General features: G+C 38.3%; 1 protein-coding gene across 3 annotated transcripts in view; it reads left to right on the top strand.

Annotated features, from left to right (window-relative positions):
- The first annotated feature begins 366 nt into the window (after positions 1 to 366).
- ATP10D (ATPase phospholipid transporting 10D (putative)) overlaps positions 367 to 23,709 on the top strand; it is a 44,621-nt gene continuing 21,278 nt past the window's right edge. The window contains exons 1-11 of one of the 3 annotated variants that reach the window (XM_017804628.1): positions 367 to 424; positions 7,485 to 7,790; positions 8,565 to 8,759; positions 12,556 to 12,633; positions 14,642 to 14,846; positions 16,678 to 16,763; positions 17,957 to 18,063; positions 18,762 to 18,893; positions 19,689 to 19,816; positions 19,962 to 20,214; positions 23,328 to 23,563. In XM_017804628.1, coding sequence (XP_017660117.1) covers positions 7,525 to 7,790; positions 8,565 to 8,759; positions 12,556 to 12,633; positions 14,642 to 14,846; positions 16,678 to 16,763; positions 17,957 to 18,063; positions 18,762 to 18,893; positions 19,689 to 19,816; positions 19,962 to 20,214; positions 23,328 to 23,563 — 1,686 coding nt within the window. In that variant the 5' untranslated portion in view covers positions 367 to 424; positions 7,485 to 7,524. Of the gene's footprint in view, positions 425 to 713; positions 762 to 7,484; positions 7,791 to 8,564; positions 8,760 to 12,555; positions 12,634 to 14,641; positions 14,847 to 16,677; positions 16,764 to 17,956; positions 18,064 to 18,761; positions 18,894 to 19,688; positions 19,817 to 19,961; positions 20,215 to 23,327; positions 23,564 to 23,709 lie in introns of those variants that run through there. The other 2 variants (XM_017804636.1, XM_017804647.1) reach the window with 2 other exon arrangements.

Genomic DNA, 23,709 nt, shown 5'->3' with positions numbered 1-23,709 from the left:
TAGAAAACTTTATGCTTAGATGGGCCAAGCTGCCTTCAGACTGTCATGGCAAAAGATTCAGAACATCAGTTTCCCTGACAAGCTGTCAAGAGCGTCAGGTTCTGTCACAGCCACACTCCTGCCACAGCCTCCATCTACTGAGGCCTCAAGGGGAAAAAAGAAAAAAAAAAAGCCTTAAAACAATAACTAACCTCTGGATGCGTAAGCGCCATCCACGGACCCTACGGCAACGAGCAAAGCTTCCCCGCCCTTTCGCGGAGCAGTAGGACGTACTAAGGAGCCGCTTTGGGAAGGGTGCCCCGCCTCAGTCACTCCCCGGGGGAGAAAGAGCAGAGCCGGGAAGAGGCGAGGGCGGGAGGAGGCGGGCCGGGAGGGCGGGAGCGCCAGGCGCGGCCATTCGGCTGGGATGTGCGCGGAGCCATCGGTAAGCCCGGCGGGGGTTCAGGTGGGCGGCTCGGTTGCGGGGTCGGGTCCGTGGGGGAGCACCGGTGCTGGGCACTTGGACCGAGACCTGGCGCGGGAAAACGTGGAAGCAGCGGTGGCGGAGGGAGAGAGGTCCCTTCTGCCCGAGCCGGGCGGCGTTTTGCAGGGCCAGCGCTGAGGAGCCCGGAACGGCCCCTGCAGAGCACGGCGGCGGCGGGGCTCGGGGTACAAGGGCGATTTGTGCCTTTATGTCTTTAAATGCCCCCTGCGCCACGAGCCACCCCCGCGTATTTTAATCTCCTCGACTGAGCTGCTCTGGCAGCAGACCAGAAGAAAAGGTAATGAAGACTGAGACTCCAGAAACAAAAGCCATTGTTTTAATAGCTCGTGGTAGTGACTGAGGTGTAAGCTTTTTAGTACTTTACAGATTTATGGTAAAGAAGTAGACTTAAGTCCATGTGAGTCACAGGGAAATTCCTAGAGCTTCAGGGAAGTACCCAGGGGTGCAGAGTGCACGGGGCACTCACAGGATTGGACCACACTTATAGTTACTGGGCTTAGTGATGAAAAAATATTCATGAAGGTGGGAAAGAAAAATCAAAGTTCTTGTCAGAAATACAGCTACTGGAGAAAAAGGTGCTTTTAATGTCAAAATTACTGTTATTGTAGTACTAGATCAATATGTATAGAGTATTCGAGTACTCACCAATGACCATAGTTTTGAGAAACCTCTTATTTAAAACATATTTGTCTTCATGTCATCACCAAGAGCGAAGTGAATTGTCATTATTCCTGTTTTCATAAATGGTGGTTTGCAGCAGAGAGGCACTAAATGGTTTACCTAAAATCAGAGTGGAATTTAAATCACTTAACTCTTGTGTACCCCAAAAGCTGGTCTGAAGCCATTGTTTTAGACTGAATCTTTACAGTTAGGCTGTGGGCATTATGGTTTACAGGAGCAAAAGGTAGAACTGACAGGCAAGGATCACATTCTTCTGTTACTTGCCACTGCTGTGGATAACCTGAATTTCAAAGGCAATAGCCAGAGCTGATATATATTTCTAATGAAAACTAGGCTAAAATCAGGACCAAGTGCTCTACATAAGAACTCAAAGATAGTCACTCTAATCTGACATTCCTGTCCCACTTTGCTTGTGCCAACAAGTGCTTTCACAGCTGTAACAATGGATTGGGAAATCCAGTAATGTTATTGTCTTTGAGTTAGTAAAAGGTCTTGCAGATCAGTGAGAACCAGGTTCAGTAAGTAGCAGATCGATTATCAAGGAGGGATAAGAGCAGGAGGTAGAAGCAAGAGCTGTTCCATTCAATGTTAACTTTTAACTCAGTTCAGCTACTCACAGCACTAATACTATAGTGTCTTAAATAGTTTTGGGGTTACTAGGGTCAGACTTTGAGTGTTCTTAACTCCTTGCATTTTTTTTCAGGTTTCTATATATTTTGGCTTCATTTTTATTAATAAAACTTTTGAAGATACACGTTTATAGTTGAGCCCTGAATTGCTGTAGGTCACTTCTCACTTTCAGGCCTGAAAAACCATCTCAAGATTCATGTTTTGCTGTCTTGCAGAAACTCTCTAGTGGTTACAGTGGATTCACAGGTTATTCCTCTCAAAATATCCCCAAACAGTGAGCAGGTTTTATTGCTCTGTGACAAATACCCTATTGTATTCCTGAGGTTATACAAGAGTAGGTTTTATCAAAAATTCACTAACCTTAGAGTACTAGACCTGAAAACCTCAGTGGATGCCTTGGGAGTTTCTGGAACTCTTGAATAGCTGATAGTGTAGGTGTCTTAGAAAACCAGAAAAAGAAAAGAAAAACCAGTCAGAGACCTAATCTAGGATTTTAGGAACTCCAGTACAGTTTCTTGCTGTAACAGGTACTTTCAGTATAAATTTCAATAAGTACCCTAGACCTCATCTACGCAACAGAGTTTGGGCCCTTTGAGTAAATCAGCATAGTTAAAAACCAGCAATAATGCCAGTATGGATCCATTTCCTTTAGAACTATTTATGATAACATAGGGAGTGTACACTGCTACAAAAAAAATCACATCGTTCGGTATTATGTGAACACCAGTATAAATTTTTAACATGGCCCACACCTTAGTCTTACTGTGACATTAATGTGAATTTCACACATACCAAAGCTTTTGTAGTGATTAAATGCTGCGTGACCATAAGCTAAAGATACACTTGGGTGGAAAGATGGTCATAAAAGAGCGACACTTAACCTGGAAGGTTTTGGTTTACAATTTTGAAACCAATGTGGCGCATGAGAACAGGGTGTAAAGCAGAACTTTTCTCGTGAATGAAGAAAAGGAGGTTTAATATTTGCACACAGGATCGCTCTTCAGCAGCCTTCAGTTCTATTTTGGAACTGATTAGCTGGAGCAGAAATACATAGCTCATCTGAAATTTGTTAGTGCATTGTTTGGTTGTGTCTGTAGGTACAAGATCTGATTGGCATCCTAAATAATTTTACCCAAGGTGAAGGAGATTTTTTTTGTTTTTTATACTGCTCCCATACTGTAGCACATGAACCAATACTACTGCATGTGTGGTTTACTATTGTCTTGTGTCAGGGCCTTGGCACTTCCTGGGTTTTTATGCAGCTTGCTGATTGTTTTTTACTTGTGAACAGCTATCGATGGCTGAGAGCCAAGAAATTTCCTTTCCAAGATCCAAGGCATTTCAAAGCTTGCAGGTTTTCAGTGTTGCCCATACTAAATTAGACTTTGTAGGTAGGAGTGCATGGCAAAATAGTGCCACAGCAATTCACTTTTCATAATAGCATCTGCCTTCCACTCTTAATTCAAGAGTTCTTAGCATCCCCTTTATAAATATAACTCAGAATACGTGGTTGCTTGTCCCATGAATTGGCAGCACAAGTCTTATCCAGATCTATTTGGCATATTAGAGTGTCTCTGCTTATTTCACGTTGGCTTGCAAAGACACATGATAAATTTGTGAAATCGCATGTTACAGAGAAAGTAGCAAACCTTAGGAGAAGAGATGAACTTGTTCTTCAGAGTGTAAATTAATCCTCAGGGCCTGCTTCCCTTAAGTTTCTCCATTGTCTAATAGCTTCTGAGTTTTAAAAGATGATTAGTAGGAGGTTTTAACATTTAGCCTGTATAGTTCTGTCAGTGTAGTGACACAAGTGCTAATGAACCTGCACAGTAACATTTACTACGATGTTTAAATGGGACTTTTGTGTGGATCAGGGATGATCCACTCTTCCATAGCATTGTGTAGTGTGACCTGCATCTAGGTCAGCATTTTTAATCTTCCCTGGCCACCCAGAACCTCAGACCTGGAGAACATCCTGAAATATTCAGATGGAGAGCAAAGAAAAGGATGTTGCTGGGGAGATGCGCTGTCTGAATTGCTTCCCTTTTGGGTGCTGTAGACATTTTTCAGGTAAGATAGTGCAATTTTATTGATTGCATTTCTGTTTGCTAAGAATTGATTTATTACTTCCTACTGGAAATCAGCACAGATGACACAGAAGGCCTATTGCACATTGCCTGAGAAGGAACAGAATAGAAACACACACCATAAACATGGTTTGAGAAACATTCTTGTCAAAAGTGTCATTTGCTAAGTGTATTTAACAAAGAATTTTCTGAAAGAAGAATGAGGACTAGCTATTTGGAGATCATAACAAAAGAGAAGGATGTTGTCAGAAGGGAGGAAGTGGTCAGGAGAAGGCAAGGTAAGTGGTAAGGCACTTAAAGTGACATGTGAGCAGATGACCACAACATAATAGTAAGGTGCAGTTCCAGAGCATAAACATAGACTAAATTATCTACACGTTTGTTTTGCTGACAATATTAAGAAATGATCTAGTATGGGAGAGGTCCGTGATTTGAAAAAGGCTACCAATAATGTAACTGGAATTAAGGAATTTTTTGTCTCAGCTCAGTCCCCCTGCAGGAAAGCTAGGAGCAAAACTGTGCATGCAGATATGCAGGTGATATTTTGCAGAACTGGAAGCTGACAGAATTTATAAGAGAAAATGGAAGGCAAGTAATTGGAAAAGAAAACAAATTATGGACATGAAATACACACGCAAGAGAATGCTTATACTGGGCTTTATGATGAAAGACCCTTCTTTCAGGGTACAGACCATTTAAAGAAGGAGTTTTCTCAGTATTACCACTAGCAGAAGGTTCCCAAAGGCTGTTTTTATTATGATATAGGATGGTTAAACATGGATAGTATATGGTGTTGATCTGTCCTGTGGTAAAAATGACACTGCTGTGCCTTGCTTTAACAAAGATATGACAGCCAGCTATTTCATGCTAACCATATCTAGTCCTTCCAGTTTTTCATATCTCAGATATGAAGAGGAAGCAATCAGAGTACATGAGGGAACTGATATAGAGAGAAAGCAAATGTGTCCAGTATCAGATAATTCCTTCCACATTTCATCATTACCATATGATGTTAGTAAGCTTGCTACAAAAACTTTTCTTTTTGAGTGTAAGACATCCTGAATTACCTCTGTATCATCTGTTGCCGTTCAGCAAGATCAAGTAGTATTCACTTGAGTTTATAGTATGAAAATGAGGTTGGTCTAGCTTGTATGACACTGTCCTCAAAACTTGGCATGTGATCATTTAGGCTTCCTGTTTTCAAATAGTTGAACGTTATACTTGGGTTTTTTAAACATAAACATTTTTTTAAATAAAATTCTAAAAATAGTTCTTCAGAATAACTCATCTTGTGGGTCGTTTGCCAGTGTTTAAAGAATTATCTACCATTTTTTATTACTACTTTTAATTCACATTAGCTGGAGAACTCAAGAATTTAAAATGAAAAATAGCATAACAAGAGGGTCAAGTAATGTTTTAAGGGAAGGGATTTCTTAGAAAAATTGTTCAAAACAGCTTTTATTTGATCTTCGGCAACTTAATCCTTGATAATATCTAACATGAAGTTGATGAAACTCCTTTTGACCAAAGAAAAGGTGTTCATTACTTTCTGAACCAAATTTAATGAGGAAGAAGAATAAAATGACTCTAAATAGTTTAAAAAAGCAAAAGAGATTTCTGAAGTTTGAAACCTCATAAATCCTATTTTAAAATGGTGATGCAAATGATTTAAAAAAAAAAATCATTTGCAGGTAGTAGCTCTGTCAGGTTCCAGGTGAGTCAGAGGGCATTGTGGCAGAGTCTGAGGTCCAGATACTTTTTTCTCAAGATGTTGGTTAATTGTCTGATTCACCTTTCTGATCATAGAAGATTACTTGTTTTTTCTCATACAATGCTTCCAGTGTGGTAGGTTCATGTTAGTTATTTCTGGTCCATACAATCTTCAAAGTTTATTTAAAAGTTGTTACATTAAAATACTGGGGATACTGACAGAAATGTGCAGTGCACACAACCGAATGTGATGCTTCCTGTCCCTTTCTAAGCTCTGCTTCTCTGAATAAGGATGAGGAAGGGTGGGGCAGCGGTTTTGGAGCTGTGTCAGGGATCAAGGGTGTGTATGTGGTGAGGGGTGACTGCTCTTCTGCAACACTGCATATGCAGTTTAAACCTTTAGCTCCAGATCTAGTAGTGAGAAAGTCCATCTTAAGAATGTTGTCATGTTAAAATGTCCAGTACTCTTCCATTCTGCTGTGCCCCCTCCCCCTTTTTTTTTAAGTAGTGGTCACTGGGTATCAAATACTAAAAAAGATAATAAATTATGAACACCAAAAAGACCTAGAATTTAGGAGAGTTTGAAATTTTTCAGGTGTATTTTAGCTACACAGGTTATTTAGCTTGTATAATTTTCACTGAATGAGCAGGATCTGCTATTTAAAACTTCTGCACTCCGTTTAGCCCTGGGAATTTTGGAAAGAGTTTGTTTTACTGCTTCTTCATCATCAATATCGGGTGTTTGTTTGCTTGGTCTTATGAAGACAAACATGATTTTCACTACAAATCTAACCTGCTCTCAAATACCTCACTTGTGGCATCCTGAAAAAATTTGCAGCATTTACTTATTTAAGTTTTCCACAAGGACATTGCACATTATAACAATATGTAGAGATATGTCAGATTACTGGGCAAAGAGTTATTGTTTCAAGCAAAAGTGTGGTTAATTGACACACCCTGTATGATTCATGCTAAAGACCGAACCTTGAGAGAGTCTGATAAATTTAATAGAAGAAATCATGTTAAAACTCTCCCTGATAATTCAGCACACTTTTAATTAAACAAACATTTATTTGAAAAGGTCCCTCACTGCATAAGATCTGTTTGTCAGAAATTACTGAGTTGTCACAGCAGAGATTGTGAAGAAGTGGTGTTTTCTCAAAATGGCCAAGACTTAAGAATGTTATCCACAATGTAGATGTTTGGGTTTTTTTTAATAGCTGAGCTGCCAACATTTGTTATTCTTTTTAGGAAGTCATCTTTTTAAAGTCTTTAATTTTCAATACTTTATTCTTTGTTCTTTGCTTCAGTCCTGACTTCAGTGTAGGTGGGTCTGTGTTAATTTAGTTTTTAAGAGCTCTAGGTGTATTGAAGACTCTTCATAGCCATGTATGGACTCCACCAGCAGCACATTCGACAGTACCTAAACATTTTTGAAGACTTTGCTACCCTTCAAGCTTCAGACTTGTTCTCAGGCTCAGTGTAAATGAATTGAAGCATCTCTTCCACGTGTGTACAGATCAGTGTTCATATGTATGACTGTATAGTAGCCATGCATTTGAAAATGCTGTTCCCTGCAGAATTAGCATCTTGTCTGCTTTTTTAATACTGTAACATGAGAAATTGGTGGACGGACTGCTATTAAAAAGCAATTGTGCATTTTAAACAGAGTAATAAAACTCTAGGATCCTAAAAGAGTGGATGAAATTCAAGCTTTGAAGCTGAAGTTCCTGGCCTCACATAACCTATTGACTGTCTGGGTTGGTTTTCCTTAGTCGAAATATGAAAATCACTTTTTCTCTGGGCTTATTCAAAACTGTAACCGTGACTTTTTAGTTGAAAAGCCTTTATAGAATTGTTATGTAACTTGCTGTGTTCTAAAACATTTCTAGGTAGACGACATTCCTTGGATTATAAAGCCTTCCAGGTGCAATGGCAGATCCCATCCGCTGGGCCCGATACCGTTGGCAGCGACTGATATCAGCAGAGGGCAGGGAAAGCAGCAGCAGCAATTCAAGTAGCAAGTGCCATCAATCATCAAAAACTACTGGCAAACATAGGATAGTGATACCCTGTTTGGGACATTTTAAAGAAGAGTATGAAAAAGTATCAAAACTATACATGAACAACAAAATACGGACTACTAAGTATACTTTACTGAATTTTTTACCACGGAATTTATTTGAACAATTTCACAGGTAATTAACTCCTTTTTGATTGTGGTAGTTCTTCTGAAGTGGAATCTTTTTATTTAAATGTGTGTGTGTTGCTTTCTGTTCAAAAATTATTCTTCCTCCTGACCTGCTTATCATTTCTGAAAAGATATGTGTTATTTGGCCAAAGTGTCTTAAATATCAGTGTTGGACTAATCCTTTTCTTCTTAGCTTATGTACTTTCCACTTATTCAATTCTTTGGACTATTGAACTATTTCTTCTTCTTGGAGCACTGCCACATACCAATCTGCAGTAGGATTTTCAATTCATTTCCTGTAAATGTGTTTTTCCCTTTCTTTCATGTCTATCTCTCTTGCCAGTTTTTTTTCATCTTCCTTCTGCTTGGAGGACTGCTGATTTGTAAAGTTATGCAGGAAGGTTGTAGGATGGCTTCCTTTTTAAGACATGCCATCTCCCCTGAGAGATGATAAAATTAAGTTTAAAAGACCTGGAAATTTGAGAGAGTGGAAGTTTGCCAGTGCTTTACTAGAAAACCTGTGCCTGGAGGACAGTTTTGAAAATAAAGGAAAATTCTTGGTTTCTGCATTGTCTGGTCATGTATATTAAGCAGCAGTGCAGCTAAGTAATCTGTTGACTGGAGAGTGAAAACAGAGTTCTGAATACTTAATTCTTAAATTGCAGTTGGGATGAAGAAAAGATAATTGCTGTTAACTTAAATGTCTGTATAGCGTGGAGTGGGGAAATAAGTATCACTGTCTGCTAGTACGGCTAACTCCTGTGTTTTCTCTTTGTTTCAGAGTTGCCAATTTGTATTTCCTATTTCTAGTTGTCCTAAATTGGGTTCCTCTGGTGGAAGCTTTCCAAAAAGAAATTACAATGCTACCTCTGGTAGGGGTTCTGACAATTATTGCAGTGAAGGATGGTTTGGAAGATTACTCAAGATACAAAATGGATAAACAGATAAACAACTTACTAACCAAAGTATATAGCAGGTAAGAGGCAACTGTCTGTATGGTATATTGCTGTTATTTGATTATGACTATTATGTGAGAAGTTGTTGATAATTCTTTTGATTTACTTTCTGAATACTCATAGAATCATAAAATAATTTGAGAAAGGTCTCTGGAGGTCATCTGATTTTAACCCCCTGCTCAAAGCAGGGCTATTTAGATCAGGTCGCTCAGGGTCTAGTTGAGTCTCAATCACCAGTTTTGCTAAATGGGTATCAAATTAGTGTAAAATTTACTGAAAAAAATTATGCTTTGAGGCGTGTTCATGCATGAGTTTGTACTGTGTTAACCAAGCTACTTTGACTAGTTAAGCATTGTTGTACATAGCATTTGTTTTGAAAGGTGTATTTTTAGTTCCTCTAAAATGGCTGTAAGCACCATGGAAATTCAGAGGCTGCTAGTTTATCGCTCATTAATGGTATCATATTGTACTTACAATGTAATAACATTTGCCCAAGCAGAATGAGATAATTTTCTATTTGAGTGCATCACAGTTTGGTACAAATGTTAGTATCTGTTTGACCGTGCAGGACTGCAGTATTGCAGACTGTGGGTGCAAGTCAGGAGTGGAATCTACTAGTGGCAAGAGGTTTGCTGATAGGCAGTTATTATACAGGGATAATAAAAGGATAGGAATGCAAACTGATGATATTCTAAATTAACTGGCAAAAAATTCTTTTAGTGTATGTTGGTGCTGCCCACATAATTGTTTTTCTTTTATACCTGTCATGAAAGGATATTCTGAGCATGTAAAATACAAAGATAAAGGAAGTATAGTGAACCCTTTTTCTTTCTTGCATGCTCTGTTTCCATGTAGGGAAACAAGTATTTTGGAAAATGTCACTTTTAATGTGTTGTGCTAGCCATCACAAATAGCACCTGGAGAGGTGCTGGAGAGGAGTGATTGAGTTCAACACTTAATGTACTGTAGTTGCTGTAGTACGAAACCACATTTAAATCTTCCTCTTTTCATTAAAGACACACCTTTTCTTAGTGAAGGCAATACAGGGAAAACAAGCTTTTCTAAAATCTCAATATGCTAGTTTAGGTTTATGCCAAACCCTAAACTTTGTACTCTAGAGGTAACCTTAATTAGCCCATGCAGCGTATTTACAGTCTGGTACTACATAATTATTAAATGTAATGTGATAGTTAGCAGATGGAATCTCCAGCTTTCTAGCATTTGCCACACTCTCTTGGTAGATTATGAACTAACTCATAACCATAAAAGTCTGGACTATCGTATTATACCACAAAGCAAAGCCAAACAGATTTTGTTGGCAAACACAAATATATATAGCAGCTTTTCCAGAAACATTCTATTCAACCTATAAAAATTTGAGCTCAAAACAAGTAAGAAATTGGGCTATTAGGGAAGATAAGTGTTTTCTTTCTTTTTTATGTCTGCAGAGAAGGTTTAAGGGAGAAGCTGGATTATTTCTGGCTATGAATTGTCATGTACCCTGAAAGAATTCATTGCCAGAAAGCTGAAGTATTCAGTCTTGATATTCCTGAAGATTCTGTGTTACTCGTAATCTCATACCAGTGTTAATGAAACAGAATTAATTTCTGATCTTCTGTTCTGGCTTGATTTTTTTTTCCCCCTTCACCAAAAATGTGTAATAATCAGTGGCCATATTAGTCCTGTGTGAAAATTCCTTATTGTGCTTCTAAATGTTTTGGCTTTGTAACTTTTTTTTCTCCTTAGTTTTTGTCATGAAGTATTTTATATAGTCTAGTCTGGTTTTAAAAATAAGCTGAGAGGCATGGTTCAGGAGAATTAAATGCTACTGGTACAAAAAATTATTGCTCACTACACGTGAGCTGATTTATCTTAAACTTCCATTAATCTCACATTAGGATTCAGAATTTCTTAACTTTTTTAACAAGAATCCCTTGTTCCAGTGCATGCATTTTATCAAACATAGTAATTGTAAACGTGATGAACAGCTAGGTAATTTTGAATACAACTTCCAGTCATTTTCTTGCTATGCATTTGTTCATGTGGAGAAGTTGTATACATTGTATGTTCTGTTTGTGCTTTTACTTAACGCTTTAGATACTGACACCTACATGGCTTCTGTGTGCCTAATATAGCAGCTCTTCTTGCTATCTCTAACATAACTAAGCAATAGTTGTCATGCCTGAAAGCTGGTAGGCCAGCTTTTTGTACCTGAAGATAATTTGTATGATGAAGCATTTTCAGGAAGACCAATGATCCTTGCATCTTGAACTCTTGTGAGGCTTGCTTGTGTACAAAGCTAAGGGTTTTCATGATAAAACCCGGTTTCACTGTGCTCTGTTCTCCATGACAAAACATGACAGTCTCAGTGCCTCGATAGGTCTATCTGAGCACCTAGATGCTAGTTTCTCTGTTTTTTGACAAACCCGACACCACCCCCTACTCCTTAATTGCTTTTGCTTATAGCAAATATCTGACATCCATAGTTTCAGAGTTTTCAACCTGCTACTTTTCAGAGCTGTGGATTGTATACATTTGATGGATCAGATTTATTGTATTTGGTCTTAAATACACAGAGCCTGAAGCAGATTTTTCCAGGAAAGTTTATTTCTGTGTTTAAAATGTGATAATATTGCTTAGAATTTTTTCCCCTTTCTCATTTTTCACTTGTGGAGTAGTAAAACATATCAATAAACAGTAAGATGTGCTAATGTACATTTTAGTTTAGTTTATAATTGTTGCTATGATGTTAAATAGTTATCAAGTCCTTGTGCATTTTGAGCAAGTTATCATTCTAAAGTAGTAGGATCTCATTTAAATAGCTATGAATCATGAAGTATAAAGGCATTTCTGTTTGAGCATTTGTTAACATCGTGTAGCTCATGTCATTTTAGTAGAACAGTGGTGAGGTGACTATGACAGAAAAATCCATTTAGTTCCCTGCTGACCTACCACTAAAGGCAGCTGCACTTTTTTGTTAGACTTTGTGCTGAACTGGATAGAGAATATGTGCATGATCCACCTGCTGCATCAGAAGTAGGATAGTTGATGTTGCTGGCTGATATGTTTTTCTTCTCTTCTTCCCTGTTCTGCAGAGCTCTTCAAGTATATTTCTTTTTCATTGCAAGCCTTGCGAGTAGATGTGCTGTAATCACTGTTCTTTCCAAATACATGTTTATGCAAATCATTGTATATATTTGGAATCCAGACATAATTTAATAATCAGTTTTTCTTTGTGGAACTGAGCTCTGTAAAGAAAAATCCTTTCTACAAGATTATTCCTTACTTTTAGCTTTTCTTTCCTCTCCCAGACTCCAGTCTGGCATAAAGAAAGTGGGACTAATTCAAGTCAATCAAGTAAAAAGAAGCATCATACGTTTTCAGTCTAATGGTCAATAAACAGGTAGTGATTTAAAAGAGGAAATATTTTCCATCACCTGTGGGCTAGTCTCAACAGTGGCAGCATGGACAAATAGTTTTTTGTATTTTTTTGTGAAATGCATAGTAGTTAGAAAAAAATACAGGGATGTGAGAGTACTGGTATTTTGTACTTTTTTTAATCTCTTGTAAATAATTTCTTCAAGAATAAATCAAAGGGTTGCTTTGTCACAAGGTCTACAGTTTCCAAATATTTCTATGGTTTTGGAAATTCCAATTCACTTTGAAAAATCCCTGTGGAAGTCAGGGACAGAAATTGACAACTGTTCACCTGATATTTTTATCTTACTGCATTAGTGATGCCATTGCTTTCGTCGCTTATGATCTTATTTTGTCTTGCTTACCTTTCTGTTTCCACCCTTTCTCTAACTCTTCTAGATGCAAGCTGGCTGAGGAAGTAATCTTCCACTGTCCTCATGGGTTCTCAAATCCTTTCCATCCTGTTTGGAGGGTGAGGTAAAAGGTTGCTGTTTTGGAGTGACCAGGGCATTCTGCTCCGGTTGGTGTTGCACCCTAATTGGACTCGTTTGGCCTTCATAGTGGGGTAAATTGGCCTACACAGGAAGTTATGCTGATTTAGGTTTTTTCTATACCTGAAGGGTAGTTCTAAGCAAACAAACAAACAAAAATTACTAGTTTTCATATCTCTGTCTCCTGAATAGATTTACTTTGTCAGCAGATTTGCAGCTATCAAAGCCTAAGTCATACCTTCAGTAAGTGAGATTTATATTGTGTTTCAGCAGTTCTTCCTACCCTTTTTCTGTTTACCTCTATAATTAATTTGGAGTTTGTTAATTTACTTTAGAACTTTTTCCTTCAACTCTTTTTTTTTTTCTTGTCTTTATTTCAGTGGAGATGTACTGGTATGAAAAGTTGATTCCTGCAGTTTTTTTAATCCATCCATCTTCTGATAGACATGGCTGTAGCTTTAAGTTTTACATGCTTTCCATTGTGCCAGTGTTCCATCTGCTTAGAAGACTAGTGATGAGCATCTTAAGGAGAAAACAGTTGTGCATTATATCACTTTAATTTTTGTCAGCTTTTATTGCTTCCTGGTTTTGCTTTGTTTGCACTTTGAAAGCAATATAAACACCTCCTTATCTTCAGTGGAGAAACTGTCATCATTACAGTGGTTAAATGTGTGGGCCTTGTGCCATCTGTTTGTAGACAGGTATTTTCTAAGGGATACTATCAGATAATGCAGGTCTGAAAAGTATGGGTGCAAAGCTCAATACAGGAAATGTTTTTCTGATATTTTCTTTGTCGTTAGGAGTGTCTGTTTCTGTTTCAAAATGAAAATGCAGCCCAAACCATACACCGGTCTGGATGACTGAGAAATGAAGACTGTGGAGAGTACGTGCTCCTCTCTTTAAACATTGCTGTTGGGTTAGTCCATGCAAGGCAGGAAACAAAGCAGTCACTGAGGGCAGTAATAGCTTTTACAAAAACCTACTCCAGACCTGCGCAGTCCTTGTAGCAGTCACTGTAGCTGTGTTTCATCCACCCACATTGCATTAGCCTGCTGCTATGTGCCTCTGGCTAACTCCTCAAGCACTCTTTGTTGCTTTCTACCCTGCATCCTGTTTACCACTCTAAACTTCACTATGTTTGCAATGAACTGCTGTGATTATACATTAAAGGAAAATTCTTAATCTCAGCTGAGAACACAGCAGCAGCTATAAATGGAATGTTGAAAACGGTTCAAACTTATTTACTTCATGCCTGGATATTTCATACTAATAAAGAATTTCAAACTCAATGCTGACAAGCATGAGCTTTTATTGACTTCACTGAGTATTACAGAGTCTTGGTACCTTCACAGAATCACAGAATGCTTGAAGGGACCTTAGAGATCATCTAGTTCCACCTCCTTGCCATGGGCAGGGACACCTTCCACTAGACCAGTTTGCTCAAAATCCCATCCAATCTGGCCTTGAACCTTACGTTCAAAAATTGACAAAAAAAACCCCTTTAAAATTCTGTAAATACAAATATTTATATTCAGAGCATCAGTGAAGTTGTTGCTGAATATTCTTTCCTTACTGGTAAATATTTGTTATTTTGGGAGACAGACATTTTTGAAAGGCCTTATCAGAAGAGAATAAGCTGTTCTTGTTGCATAATTGCAAGAAAAAGTGAAGGCCCAAAGAGAAATACTGAAAACATTGTTTCCTTTCTTGGAATGATAAATATATAGGAAGCAAGTGTGTTGAATTTTAAATAGAGCTAAAATAATTCTCAGAGGGTGTCTTGAATGTAATTCCCAGAAAAATGGCTTGGACTCCAGAGTTGATTCTTTGTAATTATATTCAGCTTGAGCTGAATGCACTATCTTATCAGAGATTTTTAATGGTTGGAAGCATAAATAGTTATTTGAGACATTTTCTAGTTCCAGTGTGTTTGTCTGAACTTTCAGATTAGATTATGCATTTGTAAAAAGTCACTGTTCTTCTGTGTATTTCAGGAAGGAGAAGAAATACATAGATGAATGCTGGAAAAATGTCAATGTTGGAGACTTCGTCCGGCTTTCACGGAATGAAATCATTCCTGCTGACATGGTGCTGTTATATTCCAGTGACCTGGATGGGATCTGTTACATTGAAACAGCAGGCCTTGATGGAGAAACCAATCTGAAGCAGAGACAGGTGGTGAAAGGATATGCAGAGCAGGTGATAGTTGTGTGTTTCTAGTCACCTAAGAAAGTTGACAAGACAGATGGTCAACTAAAAAAACCCAATCAGCTCAACCCTCTACATTGCCTAATTCATGATAGCTCAGCAGTCCGCATCTGAAAACAAAGTTGTTAGGTAACAGTTATAATTTGTCACTGGAGTTGTTTTGGAGAAAATATTTATGTGTTCACCTAACCCTGAGAAAGACAGATCTGTTTGAAGTAATGCAAGCCGGTGAAATTACCTATTCAGGTAAATGTCAAGAAGTCAAGTATGGTGCATAGCATGCTGTGGGTGAGAAATTTGAGTTTTTTAGAGGGGACTTCTGTGCTGTATAAAGATCTAAAAAGAAGAGCAGATATTATCTTCTCTTTCACTGTTTTTTTGTATTTCAAATATATTGTTACTCCATACAATACTTTAATGTTATACCTAGCAGTCAAAATGTTGGAGACTGGCACAATAGGAAGGGGACAATATCAAAAGATCAAAGAATCGTGTCATTTCTGCAGTCTTCAGCACACTTGGTACTGAGTTCTGCTGCTGAAACACCATGCTGAAAACAATAGCAAGGAGACTCAGTGCTGTCTCCATAACAACAGACTGATTAGTCCTCTGGAGTTAAAATTACCTGAACTGCCTCTGAATTTTCAGCAGTGGTGAGGAAGTGAGAAGTTGTCTCTAAGTCCCATTACTTAGTGAGTCTGGTAATAACAAAGGCATGATGTGCTGTCCACGAGAGTTAATCAACTTCAGGTTAATACAGTGCAATACATCAATACAGGAAAACATAGTAAAAATTTTTTTAGCAAGCCAACAAAGTACTTGCTAATAATATGATGTCTTCTGAGTTTCGAATTCTACTTACAGGGTCGTGTTTTAAGCTCACAGTTGCTATTCTGCCAGTGTGAAGCCACATGGTTGTGGGAGTACAACCTTCTCAGAAACCTGTAATTATGCAGATGTATTCAGTAACGCCTGTGAATCAGAGAATTATACCTGGGAGTTTGAAACTTTGAATTGTGTGTTTGTTTTTTCTAAACAGTAGAACTTCCAAAGAGTTCTTTCCAAAGAGTTAGTGGCAGGTACTCAGTTTGGAAATGACTTAGTTATACCCGTGGCTAGCCTGTGTTATACTGGAGACTAGAGGCATAGTCATATGCCATTAACTGAAATTAAATTGCAACAGCAGGTAATTCCAAAAATAAGGCCTTTTGGCTTTTCTCTTACTTCTTGTCATGCTTCATTCTTACTAATACAGGATTTTGTTTTGCTTGGCTTTTCTCATTAACGTGTACCTCTGGCCTTTCATAACAGCCTTTTCTTTGGTACTCGTAAGTCTCAAACATCATTACAAAGTTCTACCTGCTTTCTTTGTGTTAGTACAGATGGCATCCTGGTCATGGTACTAGGAAAAAAATGCCTGTGTGCAAGAAATACTGCTTGCAGAGAAGACAGTGCCTCTTCTTTTTCTTTTATTTTCCATATAATGAAAAAAACCTATGGGAAATCTCTTCCTTTTAGATGTTCTTATTGGTTTTGTTGTTTTCTTCTTCCTTACTCTTCCACCCATTTTCTCCTTTCCAGTGCTCTCAGAATATCAGCAATGCAACTGATACTTGTCAGGGCTTGATATTTACTAGAAAGTCGTTCTATGATTTGTAAGTCTGATTTATGCAGGGTAGGAGACCATCAACACCACCCACAACCTACAGTTTCAAAGACAGCAGTATCTGAACCTATGAGTTTATGATGTTTTTAAGTTCTATCTCATTTTGTCTGAGTTCTGGTTTTTGGTTGTTTTTTTTTTTTGTTCCTGTGGCTTTAGGTCTCTGAAATTGATCCAGAGGAATTTTCCAGTAGAATAGAGTGTGAAAGTCCTAACAACAACCTCAGTCGATTCCGAGGCTTTGTGTAAGTATGCTTGATGGCTCTTTAAACTACTGTCTTTTGCTTTGTCATTCTTACTAATTTTCAGAGAGTTTGTGATGTTTTCTTTAAAAAATAACAATATAGATAGAAATCAGTTTGCACCACTACCTTTCTGAGTGCAGCCCAACAGACAGAGCTCCAGAGGGGTTTTCTGAGTAGCAGATTGTGAACTGATGCTTTTTATTTTCTACTGAATATTTTTAACATCTTAGTTCAGGCTACTTTGCAATTGTGTATTTCATACTTGAAATAGGTGTTTCAAATCTGCCCTTCATAATGTGTGACCTCTACAGTATTTGATCTGGAGCATGGCCTGATTGGGCAAACTGCATTGCTCAGACTTGGAAATCAAAAGGACTGGCTTCCCTTCCTGCTCTGATTTGTTTTCTTTAACCATCAATCACTTGATCAAACTCCTTTTCACCATTGTGCCTAGCTCTAGTTTTTTTGTCAGGTTTAGCTCATGATTAGGGTTAGGGTTTTTCTTCAGGGTTAGAGTTGGAAGGAACCTTAAGGAACTAGATGATCTCTAAGGTCTCTTCCAACCCCAGCAATGATTATTACAGGTTTATGATTTTCTGTAGACGGCAGGAAAACAAAGTGCTGTTTTATGGGGTAACTGATTTTCAGGATTTGAGAGTTATGTCTATATTCTTCCCTTTGCACACTGACACATTAGATATTTGAGAAGATAAATAAATATATATAAATCTTAGTCTGAGGAAACACCCTTACAGTGGGCCTGCCTGCACTGAAAGTATACCACAGGAGTCACCACATATGCTCTCAATATGTTTAAATGGAATTTTAAACATATTTTCTATTTTCTCCAAATTTTTTCTGATGCTTGTAATCCAAGTAGAAGTTATAGGGTTTCAAACTTCCAGTGTTTGTCTTGGATCTCTTTTCAATAGTGTTGCCTACTTCTCATATGACAGCTGGCAAATTCTGGGCTTATAAACACAAGAAAATTGTAATGCAGTGCCTTCATGCTTGGATTTTCAAGGGTGATCTGCTTGCATGTTACTCCATTCTTTTGAAAAGTCCAATCAGTAATGTCAGAATGGGGGTCAATGACTAGCAGCTTCTTTGGGAAATCTACTCCCCAGTGGTTTTGCAAAGCCTGACTGTAACTGCTGGAGTCCTACAGCTGACGTGATGTGCTTTTTTTACAGTGAGCATTCAAACAAGGATCGAGTGGCTCTCAGCAAGGAAAACTTACTCCTGCGAGGATGCACAGTAAGAAACACAGAAGCTGTTGTAGGCATAGTGGTTTATGCAGGTTAGTGAACCACCCTGGCTTTCACAGATTGCCTTGCACACAAGATGGTTATGTGCCCTAAAAAACAGTATCATGCAAAGTGGAATTGAAAGAGTAAAAGCTTGAATCCAGCAAAAGGCAGCTGTAGCTAGAAATGTTAAGAACTCATGTCTGGGGGAAATTTGCTTCTGATTTAACAATGTAAAAAATTGATATGCCTAATTATTACTGGAAGAACAGATCTGTTGTGTGTGAACAGGCCCTTGTCCTTAACTATTAGTTTCAATGGTAAACCCAGGTTTTGAAGTGAACATGGAAATGCTTGGCTTGCTTAGGATTTTTTTCTTATCTGAAACTGAAGCTAGTGCTGTTCTTCAGTGTTCTACATCAAAGGGCAGAGGTTTTTAAACTAATCAATATGATGTATCCAGCCAGATAGTTGTAACAGAGGTGTAGGATTTTGTAGAAAACACTAGAAATAATATAGAGGGATCAAGAATGAGGTTGTTTCTATAGGAATGTACACATGACAGATTTTGATTTACCTTGTTCAGTTTTCTTCACAACAGAATTCATGCATTGTATGAGAAATTAATTTGCTCGTATTTATAATCACTGTTCAAATATTTGTCAATAGAAATATTCTGTTTCCCAGAGCTTTAGAAATATAAAGCACTTGTGGTTCTGATACCTGTCATCAACCTGTTTTTTGGTTGCAGGTCATGAAACCAAAGCCATGCTGAATAACAATGGCCCTCATTACAAGCGCAGTAAATTGGAAAGAAAAGTGAACACTGATATTCTTTGGTGTGTTCTACTTCTAATTTTGATGTGTTTAACTGGAGCAATAGGTAAGTGAGAATCACCAGCCTCCTACTATTTTCTTCTCTCAGCTTAGTGTTTTGTTTTGGAGTTGATTCATTTTGTCAGTCTTTATCCATGTGTAATTCCCTAAAAACTGGGGATGCTGCCAGGTTTTAGTTCATGTTGTCATGTTTAATCTGGGATGTGGTCAAGAATTATATTTCTGATGTGAGTTCTTAGGTCTGGAACCTGTTTCTCTGGTTGATTTCTCTTTTCTCTCACTACTGCTCTTCAGAACTCCTACTTTCTCTTGGGATTTTTCAGATAATGTGTGATGTACACATTGAGGTGAGAGACCTAGCGTGACTAGAGTTGTAATGATCTGATATTTTAGGGATTGATTAAATGGTGACCTTGAGTATATCTGAACATACTAACTTTTCTGACAGATCATAAAGGTGTTTAAAATATGTTTAAAAATACTTCTTCAGACTATACTTAATAATGATAACATGTTCACAGGTAGACTAAAACCTGAACAAGCAAGGATAGCAATTAATTGCCAGAGGGGTTTTTTTGGGGAAAAGAAGTGTTTGTGAAGTGTAGTTAATATTTCCTTAGTTCTGAGATATGCTGTATAGATGTGCTGTTGATAGAAATGCATGTAAGGTATTTCTTCTATGCATTGATATTTGGGTTCCTGTTGAAGAAAAAAATAAGAAAGAAAATGGTAGTTTAAAAGCATAGAAAGGACTGCAGAGTGTAACAGGTACCACAACGACCCTGAACTGTGATACAGTTTACATACAACTGACTCACTTTATCTTGTTCTTGTTTTCAAGGCCATGGAATTTGGTTAACTAGGTATTCGGAAATACCTTTTATTAACATCCCCAAGCCAGATGGGAAATCGGTTCCTCCAGTATTAGCAGGGTTCTATATGTTCTGGACGATGATAATTTTATTACAGGTAACTTTAGTCTGTTTTGAACATGGGTCATATTCTGATCTCATTTATACCCTTGAGTAACTCTTCAGCTTCAGTAGAGCTACTTTATGTTTGTAACTGGCCGAAGACTTTGGTTTTATTTAATCCCCATGTTTTATTTTGGCAGGTCTTGATCCCAGTTTCTCTCTATGTTTCAATTGAAATTGTCAAATTGGGACAGATCTATTTAATACAGAATGATATTGATTTTTACCATGAGAAAACAGATTCAACTATTCAGTGTCGAGCACTGAATATTGCTGAAGACCTTGGCCAGATTCAATATATCTTCTCTGACAAGACTGGAACCCTCACTGAAAATAAAATGGTTTTTCGGAGATGCAGCATTGCAGGACAGGAGTATTGCCATGAGGAAAATGGTAAGACACTAAAGCTGTGTTCACATGGGTCATTTTTCCAACATGATACCATTTTGATACCATGAATGTAATATCCTTTACTTGCTCTGGAAGAAATCATGACTACTATGTTTTGTTTCTCTCCTTGAAATATTCAGAACCCAGAACACTGGAAAATTGCCCATCTAGTCTTTCCTCTCTTTTTTTTTCCCCCACACTAGAGTGCCAGTGCTTAAGTAGCATTTTAGGGTTTAAACATACTGTTGACTGACATAGCAGTGTACCAACTTTATATAGTATATCTTAAGGCTGCAATTCAACATACTTTTGCCCTTGAGGATACAGTAACATTACATGCTTAACAGTATTAATACATTACTTAACAGTAATTTTAAGGTACAGGTCAATCACGTGTGTCCATATGTGTGTTAATGCAAAGATAAGTACCTCCATCAAAAATGACTGTTGTAGTCTTACTTATATCTTACACACACCTGTTTATTGTTAGCCAAAAATTTACGAGGTGGTGTTAACAGATAGTTGCTATCTTATTGTCTAAAAGTGTACCATCTTTCAGTATACATACCATGAGAGCCAGCTTGAAGCCTTATGGGAGCCAGGAGAAGATACAACTCCAGACACAAGAGAAAACTGGGCAGAGTGACACGAATTATTTAATTAGCTATTTTATTAATTATATAAAACCACAGAGTTTTTATTACGGTTACCATGTGTAAGTACTAGCGGCTGCAGACCTTTGCTCTTTTGCTGGTGGGCAATGCAAGCATTCCATATGAGATCAAAGGGGAGGTGCTGACAGGTGGACATGTGAAGCACAGCTGTGTAATAAACCCCCTTTGTGGTATTGGTGGGTTTGCTGCCAGATAGAGCTGCTCACAACTGCGAGCAAAAGGCACACCCTGCTGGCCACAGCAGTGAATCAGTTCAGCCCTCCTTTTGTCACAGGACCAGATGGTTGCAAACAAATTTTACAGCAATTTCTGCACATATTTTGAAAATGTTATGGTGTGGCTGTCCAGATAATTCTTTAGCTTTGCATGATTGTACTGGGAAGGATGACTACAGCAAAGTGAGAAAAAAATATTTTTAAGTCTCAAACTTGGTGAATGAACAACTTAGATAAGAAGTAGAATGTATTTTCAGAGCATTTCCTATAGGAAGGAAAAGTATTTCAGAAGAGAAACCAAGCAGTGGTGTGAATGATGCAACTGTAGCTGATTCAGGTCTCAGTGTGCCAGGGAAAGTATGTCTACATGTGCTTCTCTATGTAGTTCACATAGAGTTATCTTCCAAAATTATTAGTGTGTTAGTTCTGTTCATAACTATTTCCTCTTGCACCCTGGTTTTTTCCTGGAGAATAAGCACAGGTTTCTTCCTAACAAATCAGAAATTATATGAGCCCTGAAAATCACTTTATGAAACCTTGGTAGGTCCTGTGGTTTAGCCCTGCTTTGTATTTGTTCAGTTGCATAGAGCTGCTGCTTGCAAGGCTCCTGCTACACATGGTAAGAGTTGCAGTGCAACACAGTACAGTCTTTTGCATACAAGCCACCTAGTCTGGACATTTATCTCCGTGTTTATATCTATGACCCAGGGTAACGGGAGCACATGAGGGAAGCACACAACAGCAGTGCCTGTGATTCAGTATAGTCCTCCATATAGGTGCCCCCATGCGGTGTTCTGTCTAAAGTCACACGTGCCTCTTGCACCATGGCGCTAGAGCAGTCTGGTTTTACAAGAGGTGCCACATGTTACTTCAGACAGAGCATGCAGTTCTTCTCAACAGCCCAGAAGCATAAAGGAATGGGCATGTTGTCCAAACCTGCCTCTGCAAAATAAGTCAGTGGTGTTGCTTTCTAGTAAAAGGTATCAATGCCTCATATGGGATATTGTATTTGGTAGTTGTGGAGAGCCGCAGTTTGTTACATTCCCATCTATCTGTTTTTTGAAAGAATTACGTTACTAATTTCATGTTGACAATAGGGAGATGGCCTCCCAAGGAAGGTATAAGCTCTGGTCTCTCTGCTTTCCTTGGCTCATCAGAATGGCAAGATGAGAGGATTCTTTCATTTATGTTCCAGAAACAGAAGACAACAGAAAATATAGAAAACCTAACAGGGTAGCAAATCTGGTACCTCATTTCTGGAACATAGCTAAGCTCCTGTGCTTTGCTAGGAGGAAAAGCACTCACAAGTGACATAACAAACCTATTTCCATCTCATTTTGAGCAACAGAGCTGGGGACTGAACTGTGGATAGGTTTTATGTTTACATAAAACAGAATAATGTCACAGTTTTCACTTTTTCCTGTACAGTAGCTACCACTTGAAATAAGAAAGAAATAGGGAATTAGAGGTGTTGCTGGATAAGTCTGTGTGTTAATGTTTTGTTTTTCCTAGGATGCCATTGTTTGTATTCATACTTCAATGAAATAAATACGCAACGCACAGTCCTCAAAACAGTTTTTCCGTGCTGTCTGTGGAATTTAGGTACTGAACTGCTAGTGTATGCTCATTGCATGCTGTTTTCACAGTGAGAGGTAGAACGTTGAAACCTGAATAGTGTACACTGATCCAGTGCTTTCTGGATTCAGATTTCAACTTGTGACATGTCATCAAACGCTGTTTGAGAGCTCGATTGTAAACACTTGGGTATGTTCTTGATCAAGCACATGATAGCATAGGAGTTTTTCCATTTGCTATAGTGGTTCTTTACAGCACTGACCTTCCGTTCTAGATTCGTGGGGCATAGAACCGCATTTATATCTGTGGTGCAGTTGCCCTTCACTTGAAGACTATTATTCCCATCAGTGTGCCCTTCTGAAGACTGTGTGACTCCAGCTAATTTTATTGTTTCCATGTGACACGTTGTCTAGAAACTTCATTCTTGCTTCCTCTTCTGGATTCAGTCCAGTGGAATAGTGGTCTCGAAGTGCAGTGTCCCAAACAGGAAGTCAGTGTGATGGCTTCTTACAGGTTGTGGATTAATGGTGGATTATTCTTAACTATATATTAAATTCCTTATTGTAAAATTTTGGTTCCTGAACCTTTAGGCAGTGTTTTAGACAAGTTTCTTTTTGCTCATGGAACAATAATTTTGTTTCCCTTTCCTTAGCAAAGAGGTTGGAATCCTATCAAGACATGGATTCAGAGCATGAGGATTCGGTTGATTGTCAGTGTGGCTCTTCAACACATATGTCAAAATGGCAGAGGCACAGCTGCAGAGCTGTGTGTGAACCTTTGAACAGAAAGTCTTTGAACCAGTTGTCTGGTAGTTACCCTGCATTCATAAGGGAAAATGGAGCAGGTGGTGGTCCCCACTCAGGACACATGGCTTTCAGCAGTCCCATTGTAAGTAAAAGCTGTTGGGTTTGATGCTAAATTTCTGAAGTAACTCATTAGGGAGTATCTTTTTAGCCTCATTTGATCAAGAGTGCTTGTCATTTAAGAAATCCCCTCTCTCTCCCCTCAAAATCAGAGCCTGTCATGATGGCTTG

This window comes from Lepidothrix coronata, unplaced genomic scaffold (assembly GCF_001604755.1).
Source record: "Lepidothrix coronata isolate B3197 unplaced genomic scaffold, Lepidothrix_coronata-1.0 Scaffold0, whole genome shotgun sequence".
Lineage (NCBI taxonomy): Eukaryota > Metazoa > Chordata > Aves > Passeriformes > Pipridae > Lepidothrix > Lepidothrix coronata.
Note: the sequence above shows the minus strand (reverse complement) of the source record. Positions and strands in the feature narration are given on the sequence as shown.